Source organism: Nematolebias whitei, chromosome 16 (assembly GCF_014905685.2).
Source record: "Nematolebias whitei isolate Nwh7 chromosome 16, NemWhi1, whole genome shotgun sequence".
Lineage (NCBI taxonomy): Eukaryota > Metazoa > Chordata > Actinopteri > Cyprinodontiformes > Rivulidae > Nematolebias > Nematolebias whitei.
The window spans coordinates 20101192-20117136 of NC_056513.1; the positions used below are offsets into that span (position 1 = coordinate 20101192).

The following is a 15945-nucleotide window of genomic DNA, read 5'->3' on the forward strand; positions in this document are numbered from 1 at the left end:
CCTTCCCCTCAAATAAACACTGCACCCACATCCAGAGCATCAACACACAAGAAGTGTGTTCTCTTTGATTTGGCTAAAAATATATATTTTTAAATATCTCTGTGAGCTTGAAGGTCACTAAAAGCTTTACCTCTAGCCATTAGCCAGCCCACTGCATCACTCACACACTTACACCAAACACACACACACACACTCATTCATGAGCAAATGTATCAAAGCTCTGTTTTTCTGCTGCATGGCACTAAAATAGCCCCCTCCTACACACTCTGCCATCAGTGCATCATTTCCTGTCTGTACCATCTCTGCAGCTGCCAGACACACACACTTTCACACTTTATCAGTATCGCTTCTGTTGCAATGAAACATGGGCTCATGTCTGAACAGCTTTTTGACAAGTTGTTATCAAATGATCCCCCCACCACACACACACACACACACATAAGACACTTCATGATTTCAGCAGAGCACGACTTCCTGTGCACACACAGGAAAATGCAAATTAATACACATTTCCATGCGCTGCCATTAAACACCAGCAGCTGAGCTGGACTTCCACAGAAAGCGTTGGCATATTTTTAAATGTGGACTTCTAGTCTCTGAAATCAATACTTTAAGTAAAAAAAATACTTAATTTCTGTGATGATAAGTCATATTTACTGACAGACAATTTTGTTACTGTTAAGCTGATTTGCTGAAGATTGTTTTAAATTTAATGGCATGTGCAACAATGAATTTGCCATCAATCTTTAGTTCTATTTATAACCATCTAGGGAACCTGTAACAATAATCTGTTACATAAAGCCAAGTGTTTTCTAGTAATCAAACCCTGTTGTTGATCACCCACCATCCCTGTCACTTTAAAACTGCCTGAGTTTACACTTTGATGCCACTTCCCCAGATGTTTTGTTGTGTAATATTAGAGCTGCGTGTTGCTTCACCTACGCACATCTGCACAGAGCCCAGCCCGCTTCGTCACACGGTTTTTATCAGCCTCCATCACAGGCAGGACCCTGGCGGTAGATGAATGCATGCATCTTGTGACATATCCGGTTCTGTTCTGTTTTTAGCTCTGAGCTGTCACAGCTACACGTCACTGCGACTGCCTGGCCTCTGCACTCTGCATGTTAATCATTCTGTCCTCCCCTCCTCTTGGTCCTGAGAAAACATCTCTGAAAACGGCCTGGTTTTCTATTCTTGCTGAGTTGTTCTTGTGTTTTTAAATGGATCTGCCGTATTGTGCAGTTCACTTTCCTACTTCATGTGTGGATTAATCTGCAGCTAAAAATAATCCCAAACAGTCTACGTCAGGGCTATTCAACTGGCGGCCCTGGGTGAGCTCAGTTCGGCCCATCAATGAGTTAATTTTGACATAAAACTAGATTTTAAACTGTAAAACAAGCTTAATTCATGATAACTGCTGGATGTCTGGCCCCTGAGATCTTGGCTTTCAGTAACTGTGGACCCCTTGAGCAATTTAGTTGAAACCCCCTGGTCTAAGTCTTTGTATGTCTTTGCATAAAGAAAATACCTAACATTAGGAGAAAATAACAGCAATATTGTTAATGTATATTTGTTGTTAACATTTCTGTCTTGACTGAAAAGAAAATTCCAATATTTAGCTTTTTTTTTTAATCATTAGTTCCAACATTATGTAGACATAAACTTGCTAGAGGACATCGTCCAACACTGTAAATACAAAAATGCAGTGTAATAAAAAGTTCATCCATCCATTTTCTTCCACTTATCCGGGGTCGGGTCGCCAGGGTAGCAGCCTAAAAGTAGGGAGGCCCAGACTTCCCTCTTGGTCCAGCTCCTCCGGGGCATCTCCAAGTGTTCCCAGGCCAGAGGTCCCCCCCAGCGTGTCCGGGGTCTTCCTCTGGGTGGGACGTGTCTGGAACACCTCACCAGGGAGGCGTCCATGAGACATCCTAACCAGATGCTCGAGCCACCTCAACTGGCTCCTCTGGACGTGGAGAAGCAGCGGCTCTACTCTGAGTCCCTCTCAGATGATCGAGCTTCTCGCCCTCTCTCAAGGGAGAGCCCAGACACCCTGCGGAGAAAACTCATTTCGGCCACTTGTATCTGTGATCTCGTTCTTTCGGTCACAACTCAAAGCTCATGACCATAGATGAGGGTAGGAACGTAGATCGACCGGTAAATTGAGAGCTTCGCCTTTTGACTCAGCTCTCTCTTCACCACGACAGACCGGTACAGCATCCGCTTCACTACAGACGCTGCCCCTATCCGCCTAATAAAATAAAAAGTTATGAAACAGAATTGATAGAAATGCCGAGTCGAGTGAAATGAAATAATTTGTGCAGCTAACAAGCAAACACTAGTTTGTGTTGTTTTTGAGCTGAAGCACTGGACATCCTGGTGACAGAAAATACTTCAGAAACTGTTGTTTTGTTAAGGCGCACTGAAAAAAAAAAGATTAATTTAATTATTGTCAAAAAAAAAACAGTTTATCCCGCAGGAGATCCTGATTTAAGTCACAGAGGGGCTGTTATCTGAAATCTATGTGTGCATCTGTGTTTGTCTGGAGCCCATGTGCTGTTCAAGGACACGCTGTGGCCATGTGGAACATAATGTACCACTTGTGTTGCACCTGACTGTAAACCTCCTGGAGCTATGAGGGGAGCAGCTCCGGATCTCCTCTGCCTGAGCAGTTAAATGAAATCTATCAGAATCCTGCAGCTTGATAGTAACGGGACTCATCTGGAGGTCCTAGAAGACCAAATAAAGCCGTGTTTAAGGTTGGGATTGTTTCATATCATAACACATTATGATGTAAACATGAGGAGGAGTATGACTAAAGCCCATAACTGTGACAGGACTCAGTTACTCTGCAGATAACAAACTGTTGACTGTGACATCAGAGTGCTCATGAGTAATTATGAGTGTTAAACAGTCCACACATCAGTGTTCCTGTAAGTTCACTCATTTCCTCCACATTTGTTGACGTACAGTTAGTGGCTTTGCTTCAAATCAAACATGTCACTGAAACGACAACCCTTGTTTTTCCTTTGTTTTTATTTTATTTAAAATACCATGGTGCAACTCTTTATCTGTAAAGGTCATCTGAATTCTTACCTCACTGGATGAGTTTTGTTACCTCTTTTGTCATGTCACATCTTTAGTAGACATCCTTGTAAGTACTGGCACCCCAGTACACACCCTGTAGGTACACCCATGAGTACCATTTAACTACCCTAAAATGATCACGTTGGTAACCTGTAATTTTTCCCCAGCTACCCTGTATGAACCTGGTAAGTATCCTGTAAGGACCTTGTATGTACATTTGTAAATAAATACCCTGTAAATACCTTCATAGAAAGTCTGTAATTACACTGCAACTACCTCTATAATGTAAGAACCTTGTTGTTAGTCCATAAGTAGTTTGGTATCCAGAAGGTACCCTGTATTTACATGGTAAGTACCATTTATTTATCTCATTAAGTAAATTTTTATTACCAAATTAGTACCACGTGTGCACTGTTAGTATCAAGTAAGTTGCCCTGTAAGTAACCATGTAGGAACCCTGTAATTACACTATCAATGCCACTTATGTATACCTTTAAAGTACCCAAATAATTACCATCTACACATAAATATTCTGAGTTCTCCACACGTATCTCGAAAGTACCCAAATAAGTACAGTGAAAATACCCTGTAAGTATCTTTATGTACCCTACTATACTGTATCAAAATATCATATTACTGTGTGAAATCTTATTGGGTTTCCATCCCACAAGTCTTTAAATTTAAAAAATGGTATAGGGTTAATTTAGTTTTTAAATATGTTTCAAAAATGTCTGATATTTTTATCCTGAAACAATATCTTTAACAATATGCATGGGAGTTTCTGAAATAAATATATGTTAGACATTTTAGCCTTTCAGGTTTTTATTGCAGCATGTGAGCTGATGAAAAAAATGTTGCAGAGTTCAAAAATCTGCATCAGGGATGATATGGGAGAGGGGCGCGTCATTCCACAAAGTTTGGATTAGATAAGTCGTGGTTTTATTTTTAAATTCTGTATCCGTGTGTAGTTTGTGCCCCAGTTTTTAATCAACTGGTTTCAAGCACGTCGTCCCAGAGGAAAATGTCTGCTCTTCAGATGCTGTTTAAACAACTGGTAAAAGTGTGGAGTATAATATTCACTGCAAGAATGATGAGAAACCAGATTAACCAGATCCAGCTCGCCGCCTGCCAACAGTTTCAGGGTGTAAACTTCTTCAGCAGCTTCCCAACAGGAAGTGATGAAGAGGCCCACAGGCTGTGAACACCACCTGCTTCTGTGCATGTTTTGGCCCCAGCTCCTGCTGGGATGTTGCACAACTTCTTTTTATTTAATATCTCCTAAATAAATCAGTATCGGGTTATAGGAAGTGAATCAGCATTCTGTAATCCCCAGGAAATGGTACGGCATGTTATTATGAGCAGGAGATTAAGTCAGATTGGCACTGGGTTGTACCAACTTCCTCCCTTTAATAAAGGATTGACCTTGTGACTAACCCAACATAACCGCCAGTCTTTGAAACTGGAAATAAGTTGGTATGAACATTTAAAGACGATTAACTGTTAAAACAAACAGACACAAGTTACTGCGATTTCAACAAGTTTATTACAAGTAGTTCACCTTAATGCCACCATACATTTAAAAAGCAGCTTGAGATGTGAGGTAATCTTATTCCACAGGTCAAACATAAACCAGATGAGCTCAGTGAATCAAGTGAAATCACTAAATGTTCAGATCAACAGGCTCCGGGTTGTTGTGTTAAAGCACCATGTGAACAGTTTGTGGGACAGTCCCAGCAGCAGGAAGTGCGTGTCTCTCTTCTCCTTCCTCTTTCAGAGTTTCAGATTTCTGGTGAAGACAGGAAATCCCCAGGAGTTCTGGCTTGTGGTCAGCTTCACTTCTCCAACTGATGATTCACGCGCACGCACACTTTGACTCAGTAGCAGTCACTTGTTTGGACTCACTGAACTGGAGATGAGTCATGGGGAAACAAGAGACAACACAAGCAGTTCCACTGCAGCTTCCTTCCTGCCTGTAGCTCTGTCTGGACGCTTCCCCCTTCCCTTCTTGGCTCCTTGGTACTCACGGTGAGGGGGGGTGGGGGGTCTACGCCAGCCGGGCAGGTGCGCTCAGAGCTTAACCCCGAGGACTCGCACCACCACCTGTAATCCCTGACGCAGGTCAGCTCCTTTGGTGCATCTGTTGATAAGGAGTGGAGGTCACTCCTCCCCAAAAGTTTCTACTGGAGGTCGTTTTGTCCTCCCGTCTCCTCAGAACGCAGGGATCACCTGGTTTAGAGACAAAGTGGTCAGGGAGTCCCCGGCCCCGACGCGACAGCTGCCCAGCTGGGCCGCGTGCCGCTCCTCCCCGGGCTCCAGCCTCGCCCTCTTGCTGGGAAGGAAGTCAGGCGCCGCCGACGCCTTGCCCCGGCGTTTCCTGGACTGCCTTGCTGGGCTCAGGTTCTCCTTGTCCTCGGTGATTTCACTGTCCTCCTCCTCGTTGCCCGGCTCCTCTGAGTCTGAGGCGGTCTCTGCCCCAGTTGTCCTCTGGGGCTCAGGCTCCGACTCACTTGGTTCCTCCGGACTGGAGCTGGTGTCCATGGGCTCCTCCGGAGCGGACTGCGCCCCGCTCGGCGCCTCACTCTCCCGGGAGGAGTGATAGATGTCCCGGGCGGACCTCATGACCAAGGAGAGCAGGAGGCTCCGGTGCAGTCTCAGTCCTCCTCTCTGGGTCCTGGAGGCGTACAGCTTGCTGATCGACACGGCCAAGATCCGTTTGGCTTCGATGTTCACTTCCATGGCTGTTGTGGCACTCATTGTCATTGTTCGATGCGTAATTACGCACGGCACTTCAGGCTCTTTAAGGAAAAATCTTTTCTCCTCCTGTTCTAAATGTTACTTTATTTTCTTTCCCACTTGTTCCTGATAATCTAATCTAATCTCTGCTCTGGCCTCTGCTGTTGACCAGCTGTGCTCTGAGAAATGAGGACGTGAGTAACTGGGCGGTGTTTTATGTCTCCTGTGACGTAAAGTGAACTTCATTCCTCAGTAAGTGGCAAACTGGCGCCGCCTACACCTGCTGTACACACGCACGCGCACACACACATACACACCATCTGTTCCGTCTGACGATTTTTTTTTCTCACATCATTTTGTTGGTTTCTTGTGGTGCCTAAATTTCCCACACGTTTCATTACAGACAAGTTCTCATCCTCATTTTCTGCGAACATGAGACTAAATCAGGGATGTTTTCTCTTTAATCTCACTGGTTTGCTTGTGGCTTTATGGCAACTCGAATCTATCAAAGAAAGTTTGAAACATTAAAAATGTAAGTTTTACTCCAGGAGACGTTGTTTCTAATATTTTTACAAACTCCTCAGAATTTGATTATTAATTAAAAGATGCTGATGTGTTTGGCTTTTTAAAACTTTTCTAAACGGTGTGGAAAAATAAACCAGTTCAGCCTGGTGACATAATGTCTCTCTCTGTTTACATGCTGGTTTAAAAAAAAAAAAAAAAACGAGCAGCAGTTCGAAGAATTTCCGTCTCCAGTTCAGGACTCTCTGCTTCCCTCCTCTATCACACACACAGGCACGCGCTACGTCACTCACACACACACACACATATATACACACACACACACACACAGGCACCTTCCTTATATGGACTATCCGGTAGTAAAAAAAAAAAGTCCTGAGGGAGGGTGCGCGCTCAGTGGAAATGAAAATAGCATTGACGCGAACGCGCAACCGCAGCCCCGCCTCTCTCTCGGCGGCGCGCAGGACTAATGGCGTCATCCGCGCTCCATATTTGGTGATGTCACCGGTGTACCCAAACAGCGGAACAGCAGAGGTCAAACGGCACGAGCCGTTTGGAAAAGAAATAAATAAGGATCGTTAAAATAAATAAATAAATAAAATAAAATAAGAATCCACCACAGTTTGCAGCAAATCACAGCAGCAACATTTTCAATACAAGTGCATGCACATCTGCACGAGGACGAATGCAAAGAAAAAGCTGTTAAATCAATAAGTCAGTCATTCCCTCAACTCCCATCTGAAAATGTATCACATCTTTGATCTGTTTGAAAATGTTTCAATGCAGACTTGTTGTTTCTTCTTCTTCTTTCGGCTGCTCCCTTCTTCAGGGGTCGCCACATTAAAGACTTGATCATTTGATGCACTTCCTGTTCCTGGTGCAACCACAGACCACCGAGCTACCACAGCCCTCTGTGTGGAGCAGAGAGCTGCCATCTAGGGCACCCAGGGGAGCAGATGGTGAGTTAAAGGCCTTGCTCAAGGGTCCAGAGCGGGGCAAACGAGGGTGGAGGCAGGTGTAGGTGTTTCACCTTTCCCTTCCACATTTTGATGTTGCTGGTTCAGGGAGTTGAACCATGTGACCTTCCGATCACGCGCTCACTTTCACGATCATAAAATGTAAAAATTAAAAAGTCTAAAACTGTTACTGTTTTACGTGGGCTTTATACATAATTCTTTATTTCTGAGAGGTAGTTGCAAAAACTAATTTCTTCTGTCTAAAAGTAAATTTGCACTTCTTACCAATGACTACGCAGAGCCTAAACAGAAAAAATAAGTGTTTTGTTGATTCTTTGTTGCAACAAAGCTTATTGACTATGAAGCTTATACTGTTGGGAAGCTTGTTTATATTCCTTAGATGCAGAAATAATTTACATTTATTAGGAAATGGCTAAAAATACTTGCCAAATGTTGGCATATGCCAAGCATCTTATTCAGCCTTGGACTCTTGTTTTGAGTTTCTCATACTCCATGTGCTGACAGCCAGGTGTCTGGTTGAGCACATAGGATCAGCCTGGGTGTACTTTTTGTTCCAAACTCAGTCACATTAGCTGACATACGAAATGTTCATAAAGATTGAGATACCCTCTTACAGCAGAGTGTGAATAAGCTGATGAGCAGCATGAGGGGGAGCTGTTGTGGCTGTGTGTGGTTCTTCCACATGATATTGAGACCAATGCTTGTTAAATGAATTAATTATTAAATTGCCAATATGTATTGTTCTTCTTGTTCAGACTTTAATCAGAGTATGTGCATCAATGTGTGGCATGGAGGCTGCACAGCTGCAGAAATTAAAGCTTGGCAGAGAGTGGTGAAGGCTGCACAGAGTCTCCCTACCATCACAAACATCTACACCTCCAGATGCAGGAAGAGGGCCACCTGCATCGTGAAGGACCCCACTCACCCAGCACACAGGTTTTGCCCCGCCCCCCCCTCAGGAAGGAGGTTGAGAAGCATTAAGTGTAGAACCACTAGACTGAGGAACAGCTTCTACCCTGAAGCTGTTTGACTCGTGAATCCCTAACCAGGAAAATCACAATAATGCCTTTTTAAGTCAGAGTTTCTTTATTGTCATTCGCACCTCATGTGGTACATGTGGTGGAGCGAAATGATGTACACAGGGTCCCAGTTACATCCAACAATAAAATGTAAAATATAAACAGTAATAACATCTAAGATATGAACTAAGAAAAACATCAACTAAATATACACCAAGCACTCATAACATAAAACATTACGTCGAACATCAGCACAAACATGAGTCTGTGTAAGCAGATGAGCACGCATGAACACATCAACATTGAAACAGATCAGCAGCAACATGAAACAGATCAGCAGCAACATGATGTGATTTTTTTCACAGTGATTATTCTGGTTAGAGATTCATGAGTCTAACAGCCTCAGGGTAGAAGCTGTTCCTCAGTCTAGTGGTTCTACACTTAATGCTCCTCAACCTCCTTCCTGAGGGGAGCGGGTCAAAAAGTGTGTGTGCTGCGTGAGTGAGGTCCTTCATGATGCAGGTGGCCCTCTTCCTGCATCTAGGGGTGTAGATGTTTGTGATGGTGTGGAGGGGTGATATGTGACTTATTTGTGCTGCTGATTATCCATGCTGCTGATCTCTTGCCTTTAAACTGCTGTATTCATGTTCGGGCTGCTGTTTTAATGATTTACGTTATTAGTGTTTAACGTATATCTTAGATTTTTAGCATATCATTAGCGTTGGTTTAGCTTATTTCATAGTTTATATCTTAGATCCTTATATTTTGTTTCGTTTTATTTTTTTTATTTTTGTTCATTTTGGGTGTAACTGGGACCTCCATCCATCCATCCATTTTCTTTACCCGCTTATTCCATTTTGGGTCACGGGGGTCGCTGGTGCCCATGTCCAGCAATCACTGTGCGAGGGGCGGGGTACACCCTGGATGGGTCGCAAGTCCATCACAGGGACACATAGAGCCAAACGAGACAAACAACCATTCACTCTCTCACTCACACCTAGGGACAATTTAGAGTTACCAATCAGCCTAACATGCATGTTTTTGGTCTGTGGGAGGAAACCGGAGCACCCGGAGAAAACCCACGCATGCACGGAGAGAACATGCAAACTCCACCCAGAAAGCCCCCTGGACCGGGGTTTGAACCAAGGACCTGCTCGCTGAGAGGCTAACTGGGACCTTTGGTACACAATTTCGTTCCACTTCATGTACCAAATGTGATGCAAATGACAATAAAGAAACTTGAACTTGAACTTGAAATGACACCAAACGAGAGTTAATACCAGAATAAGTTGTTTCTCATTGGCCAAGTTTTTTAATTTTTATTTCATGGCTAACAAATGCATTTTTGTAACAAATTGTGGCACAGTTTAAGGGGAAATAAAAAAAAAGCTTTGCAATAGTGTAAAAGCTGCATAGAAGCATTTTTACAGCAAAGAAATAAACAACCAAACATATTATTTAACATTTTGTGCTGAGTTAGTGTGATGTAACTATTCATTCAATGTGCCCATTATTGTCAGTAAGTCTAGTAATCACTGTCAAGCGAGTGTTGCTGTTAAATCGTAACCATGGAAACACTTCAAACAACTTTTTTCTCTTCTCATATGACAGGAACACAATGTTGAACGTGATCACTGCAATACATTTAAGTGTTTTTCCTTGCGTCTTCCTCTGTTTTTAACTGTTGGGCGTATTAAGGATGTACGTAGTTCAAACTGTAAATAAATAAACAAGTGGTTTGTTTGTTCTTGGTAATAAAGAATTTGCTTCATGCAATTTAAAAAACAAAGATGAAATATTTAACAAAGCATAACAGTTTTCTGGGAGTTAGTGTTGCACCCGGACGGTTGCTATGGTGACAGTGTTGTGCGTGATTATACTTTTATGCTGCCTCCGCCTGAGGCCAAACGAGTGGTAAAGTGTGTGTGCGTGTGTGAATCCACACCAGGGTGGGGCCCAGTTCTTCATCGTGCAACATTTCTCTGTATATTATAAACACTGGTTGGTAGGACTGCGAGCTGACCTACTTACAAGTGCATGTTACGTTACTGGCAGGAACTATGGAGAGGTGACTCAGACGCAAAACTTTTTGTGGACATTTTCAAGAGTGCCAATGCAGCTACTAATTCCAACAACATCATAATCTAAGCTAAAAAAAAAAAAAAAACAAGTACTACATTTAGATCCAGGAACTAGAAAGTGTAATTGGACGCAAGATCAAAAGCAGTATTAAAGCTGCTGCCATTGGCTCATTATGGTCTCTATGGTAACCACATGTGTCTCTCACTCCCTGACTGCCAAGTTAATAAGAAGCAGACAGAAACACCAACTGAACCTAAGTCTCAAACAAGTCGTTGCTGTGTAAACTCTACAGGTTAGATCTGTGAACTGTGACTGACAGAAGACGGCTCACATGAACTTGCATGTGCGTATATTTCATGTAGGTGATATGACAAGTGAAATAGATCCTTCGCATCCAGTTCTGAAGAGATCCTATTGAGCTCAAATATATGTGACGATATATGTGGCAGTATGAACTCTGCATTTTGGGGCACTTGAACTAAAATGTTAAGTGCAGTGAGAGAAAGTAAAAATGAAAAAAGACCAATAAAAGTGCCTGTGTTTTGGTGCAATAATTGTATAAGTAACAACTTGTTGTAGGATTAATAAGTTTGTTTGCAAAATCTTAGAAAACTTTAGACAGTTCTAAAGTTGGCATGACATCTATTTAGTAGAAGAAATAGTAAAAATGGGGTGGATGAGATTCGTCCGGAGTTCCTTAAGGCTCTGGATGTTGTGGGGTTGTGTCGGCTTACACGACTCTGCAATATTGCGTGGACATCGGAGGAAGTTCCCCTGGATTGGCAGACCGGGGTGGTGGTCCCCCTATTCAAAAAGTGGGGAGCGTAGAGTGTGCTCCAACTACAGGGGGATCACGCTCTTAAGCCTCCCTGGTAAGGTCTATTTGGGGGTTCTGGAGAGGAGGGTCTGTTGGATAGTTGAACCTCAGTTTCAGGAGGAGCAGTGCGGTTTTCGTCCTAGTCAAGGAACACTGGACCAGCTCTACACCCTCAGCAGGGTCCTGGAGGGTGCGTGGGAGTTTGCCCAACCAGTCTACATGTGCTTTGTGGACTTGGAGAAGGCGTTCAATCGTGTCCCTCGGGGAAACCTGTGAGGGGTACTCCAGGAGCATGGGGTACCAGGCCCATTGATACGAGCTGTTAGGTCCCCGTATGATCGGTGTCAGAGCCTGGTCCGCATTGCCGGCAGTAAGTCGGACTCGTTCCCAGTGAGAGTTGGACTCGGCCAAGGTTGCCCTTTGTCACCGATTCTGTTCATAACTTTTATGGACAGAATTTCTAGGTGCAGCCAAGGTGTTGAGGGGATCCGTTTTGGTGGCATTAGGATCATGTCTCTGCTTTTTGCAGATGATGCGGTCCTGTTGGCTTCATCAGGTCGTGATCTACAGCTTTCGCTGGAGCGGTTTGCAGCCTAGTGTGGCACGGCCGGGATGAGGATCAGTTCCTCCAAATCCGAGGCCATGGTCCTGAGCTGGAAAAGGGTAGAGTGCTCTCTCCGGCTCAGGGAGGAGGTCCTGCCCCAAGTGGAGGAGTTTAAGTATCTCGGGATCTTTTTCATGAATGAGGGAAAAATGGAGCGAGAGATCGATAGGTGCAGCGTCTGCAGTGAAGCGGGCGCTGTACCGGTCTGTCGTGGTGAAGAGAGAGCTGAGTCAAAAGGTGAACCTCTCAATTTATCGGTCGATCTACGTCATATGTGTCAAACTCGAGGCCCGTGGGCCAAAATGTGGCCCTCGTTGACATCTTATCTTACCCCCAAGACGATATTTAAAACATTAAATTCTTTTATCACTTTTTTTTTTCAGTAATCTTTGATTATGATGTCAAAAGTGCAACAGAGAACATCAAACGAGACCAATCAAACTCTTGTTGAGGAACCTGTGACCAAGAAAAGAGGTTGGGGATCTAACTTGAGAGAGGGTGAGAAGCTCGGTCATCCGGGAGGGACTCAGAGTAGAGCCGCTGCTTCTCCACGTCGAGAGGAGCCAGTTGAGGTGGCTCGGGCATCTGGTTAGGATGCTTCCTGCTGACGCCTCCCTGGTGAAATGTTCCGGACATTCCCACCAGGAGGAGACCCAGGACACGCTGGAGGGACTGTGTTTCTCGGCTGGCCTGGAAACGCCTTGGGATTCCCCCGGAGGAGCTGGACCAAGTGGCTGGGGAGAGGGAAGTCTGGACCTCCCTATAGGCTCCTGTCCTGGTGACCCGACCCCTGATAAGCGTAAAAAAAATGTATGGATGGATTAATTAAGATGATTTTAAAACACGAAAGTAGCACTTTCGACTGGTACACTTCATGCTCTCAAGTTAAAACTTCTTTTTTTTCTATTTTTACACACATTGTCACAGCTTATACAATAATAATCAGTAATATATCTCTTGAAACTTGGTTGAGTACAAACCCACAACAAGTTATACTGTACTGTACAGGAAAGTTTGTATTTACTCACAGTTTTGTTTTGTGACCAACTTCACTGGTTTTGTTTACTCATGCTGTACTCATCAAACTCTCTTTATATCCAAGTTGCTCTGAGGAACTAAACAATAAATTTAAATAAAAAAAAACAACAAAAACACTTCCTGCTTCTCTGTTGGAGATTACTGGTAAACAAAGCAGGTGGTTTAACCGCATGAAATTCCCTCAGAGTTTGAAGAAGATCAAATTAAACCAAAGAGGAATGACGTTGGACTAGATTCAGACAGACATGACTGCTGCTCATCTGCTGCTGATCAATAATTTTAAAGATAGAATTATATCCAAATACAGAATTTTGAATAGTTTGGATGTTTTAACTATCTCCATGGAAAAACATTTTTTTTATAAAAGTGTTATTTTGTTTGTAGTGTGCAATTCCTGCGGAAGTAGCCGGCTGGGTTTTACTCTAAAGCTGAAGTCAGGTCAAACAGGAGGAAGGCGCTGCTGGTAATGACTCTATTTTTAGCCTCGTTCTTCCCGCTCTGTTATCTCTGTATCCACTTCTTTTGTCACTAGTTGTTTTGTTTCAGCCGGTTCCAAATTTCTCCCTGAACGCTGTTCTGCCTCTGGATGGTAAAACGGCAGAAAGACTTAAAATATTTAACAAGTATTACAATTAAAAGTCAAACATTTGGGCGCAATCAATAAATCAAATAAGGAGAAATTCTGTGCAATTTTTTTTTTTTAAAGCGTTGAATTAATTTGGTGCTTTCCAGTTACATCACAGTATATTATTGTGTCACAATTTCATTTCATGTCTTGTGAAAAGAAAGTGCATGATAATGAAAATGATAGTAATATAGCATATAAAAATATTTTCCATCATTCCATCCAGGTAACGGAGCCTCTTAAGAAGTTTAGTTTCTTGGCTTCATGTCAGCTTGTTCGTTTTTTTATTTTTTCATTTACCCATTATTTATACAGGTAGTCTCATTGAGCCATGAGAACTCAATTTCAAGAGAGACCTGTTTAGGGTAGGGAGTAGATGGGAAGGGGGGGGGGGGGGGGTAAGGGCCTTGCTTATGGGCCCAGAATGGGGCGAATGAGGGTGGGGGCAAGTGTGGGTGCTTCACCTACCCCATTGTAAAAACCGGGAAAATTCCCTGAAAGCCAGAACGTTGTTTAGGCGGAAATGCAAAATGTCAAAAGCATTTTTTGGGTTGTATGAAAAACATTTCCTGTTTGTATTCAAGAGTAAGTTACATTTTTAAGGGAAGTTCTGTGGAACAGTCAGGAACTATCTTACAACTCGTTGTGTGACCTCACCTCAGTTTAGGGAAATGGAATTAATTCACACTGAACTGGTGAGCTAACCGCCAGAGCTATTCAACTAAACTGCTCAGGGGCCACAGTTATTGTCATGAAATAAGTTTGTTTTATTGTTTAAATCTAGTTTAATTTCTAAATGAACCCATTGTTGGATCAAACTGAGTTCGCCAGTGGGCCTCGAGTTGAATAATCCTGCGCTAGTTAGTGAGATCACAACCTAAGTGGACTGCTGCCATCTTAAAACAACTTCAGTTTAATTTTATTTACATCAGTTTCTATGAATGACATTTTCACCACCACTATTTCACATCACTCACTATTCAGGCAGAAATATTATATTATTCATGCCTGAAATGTCCCAGGCTGCACTGGAAGTGCTACAGCTAGCTGCTCCTGCCACTGTTTCTGCTCACAAATAGCTAAAAGTGATGTAAAATAGACAGTGCTGTACATATCAGTACATTTGCACAGTACCAATTGTATGAATACAGGATGTACAGTGTGTACAGAATGAATGCAGCCTCCCACTTGTTTTGGCCCAACTCAGTTTAGCCGTTAGCCCGTCAATCCAGTCAGAAACTCTTTTTTTGTTGTTGTTTTCAAACTTAATTAAGGTTAATGAGCTATCTATGACAGGTAAGATGGTGATTGTTTAAAAACTCCACAAAACTCAAGTGATATTCACTATTGCTATAGTTACTAGTTCTTTTTGTTGTTGTATGTAAGCTTGTTCTTATAAGCATATAGATGAGTTCATCTAGTTGAATGTTGTAAAAAACATTTCTAAACCCTTTTTTTAAAAACTAACAAATATTAACTATGTTGTTATGATCCTGTTGCATTATAGTAAAAAAAAAAGTACAGTACTGTCATTTCTGCCAGTAAAAGAAGCAGGAAATAATTTAAAAGTAAAGAATTTACAAATAGCTGCTTTGAAATTATGTTTTTTTTTTCTCTTCAAGAATATGTGCCAAGACTGAAGGTGTGAATTTTAACAGAGTGAGATGATGGAAGGCATGGGGCTGAAAAAAGTAGGAAACAGGATGAAGACAGGAAGAAAAGATTTGGCCAAGTTAGTGTTGACTGAAAGAAAACACATGAACAAAGACAAGTGGGTGGGACAGGATGGGAAAAAAGTGCACAGAGGAAAACATACAGGCAGGATTTAGAAGGATTTGCTGATCAAGCATATTTTCTCTGTAACAGCAGTGGTTGCAGAAATTGTTTTGATGTGCAAAAAAGTTGGAACTGAAATAAATTAAAAGAGTGTGTTATACAATAAGGCTTCCTTTCTTAAATATATTTTGATTAGGAGTGGAACTATAGGATACAAACAGGACTGATACATTTTTGTATTCAAAGTTATTTATTTATTTATTATTATTATCTTGAAGACAAAGGTTGAGCACATATTTACAAGTGGATGCAGTTTCCTGATGTTTACACACAAAACTATCTTCCTTTTTTTTTTTTTAAATCAGTTATATTTCAAAACTCAAATACATCTCATCTGGATGTTCTTGCTGTTCTCATTTTTGTTTCCTATACTTATTTTATTGTCAAAATAGATCGAAACATATCCAATTTGAACAAAAACTCAAGTTGCATACAAAGTAGGGTTTATATATACAAACATATATATATATATATATATATATGTCTTATATATATATATGTCTTATATTTTATATATATTATATTTTATATTATATATTTTATATATATATATATATAATATTATTATAGTTTATATTATATTATTATTATATATAGGGTTCATTTAT

General features: G+C 41.9%; 1 protein-coding gene across 1 annotated transcript; it reads right to left on the reverse strand.

The window, feature by feature from the left end:
* Positions 1-4614: 4614 nt before the first annotated feature.
* Positions 4615-6038, reverse strand: ier2b (immediate early response 2b). The gene has a single exon (XM_037690339.1). It carries the CDS (start codon positions 5842-5844, stop codon positions 5293-5295), a length of 552 nt encoding a protein of 183 aa, XP_037546267.1. The 5' UTR covers positions 5845-6038; the 3' UTR covers positions 4615-5292.
* Between the last annotated feature and the right edge of the window lie 9907 nt (positions 6039-15945).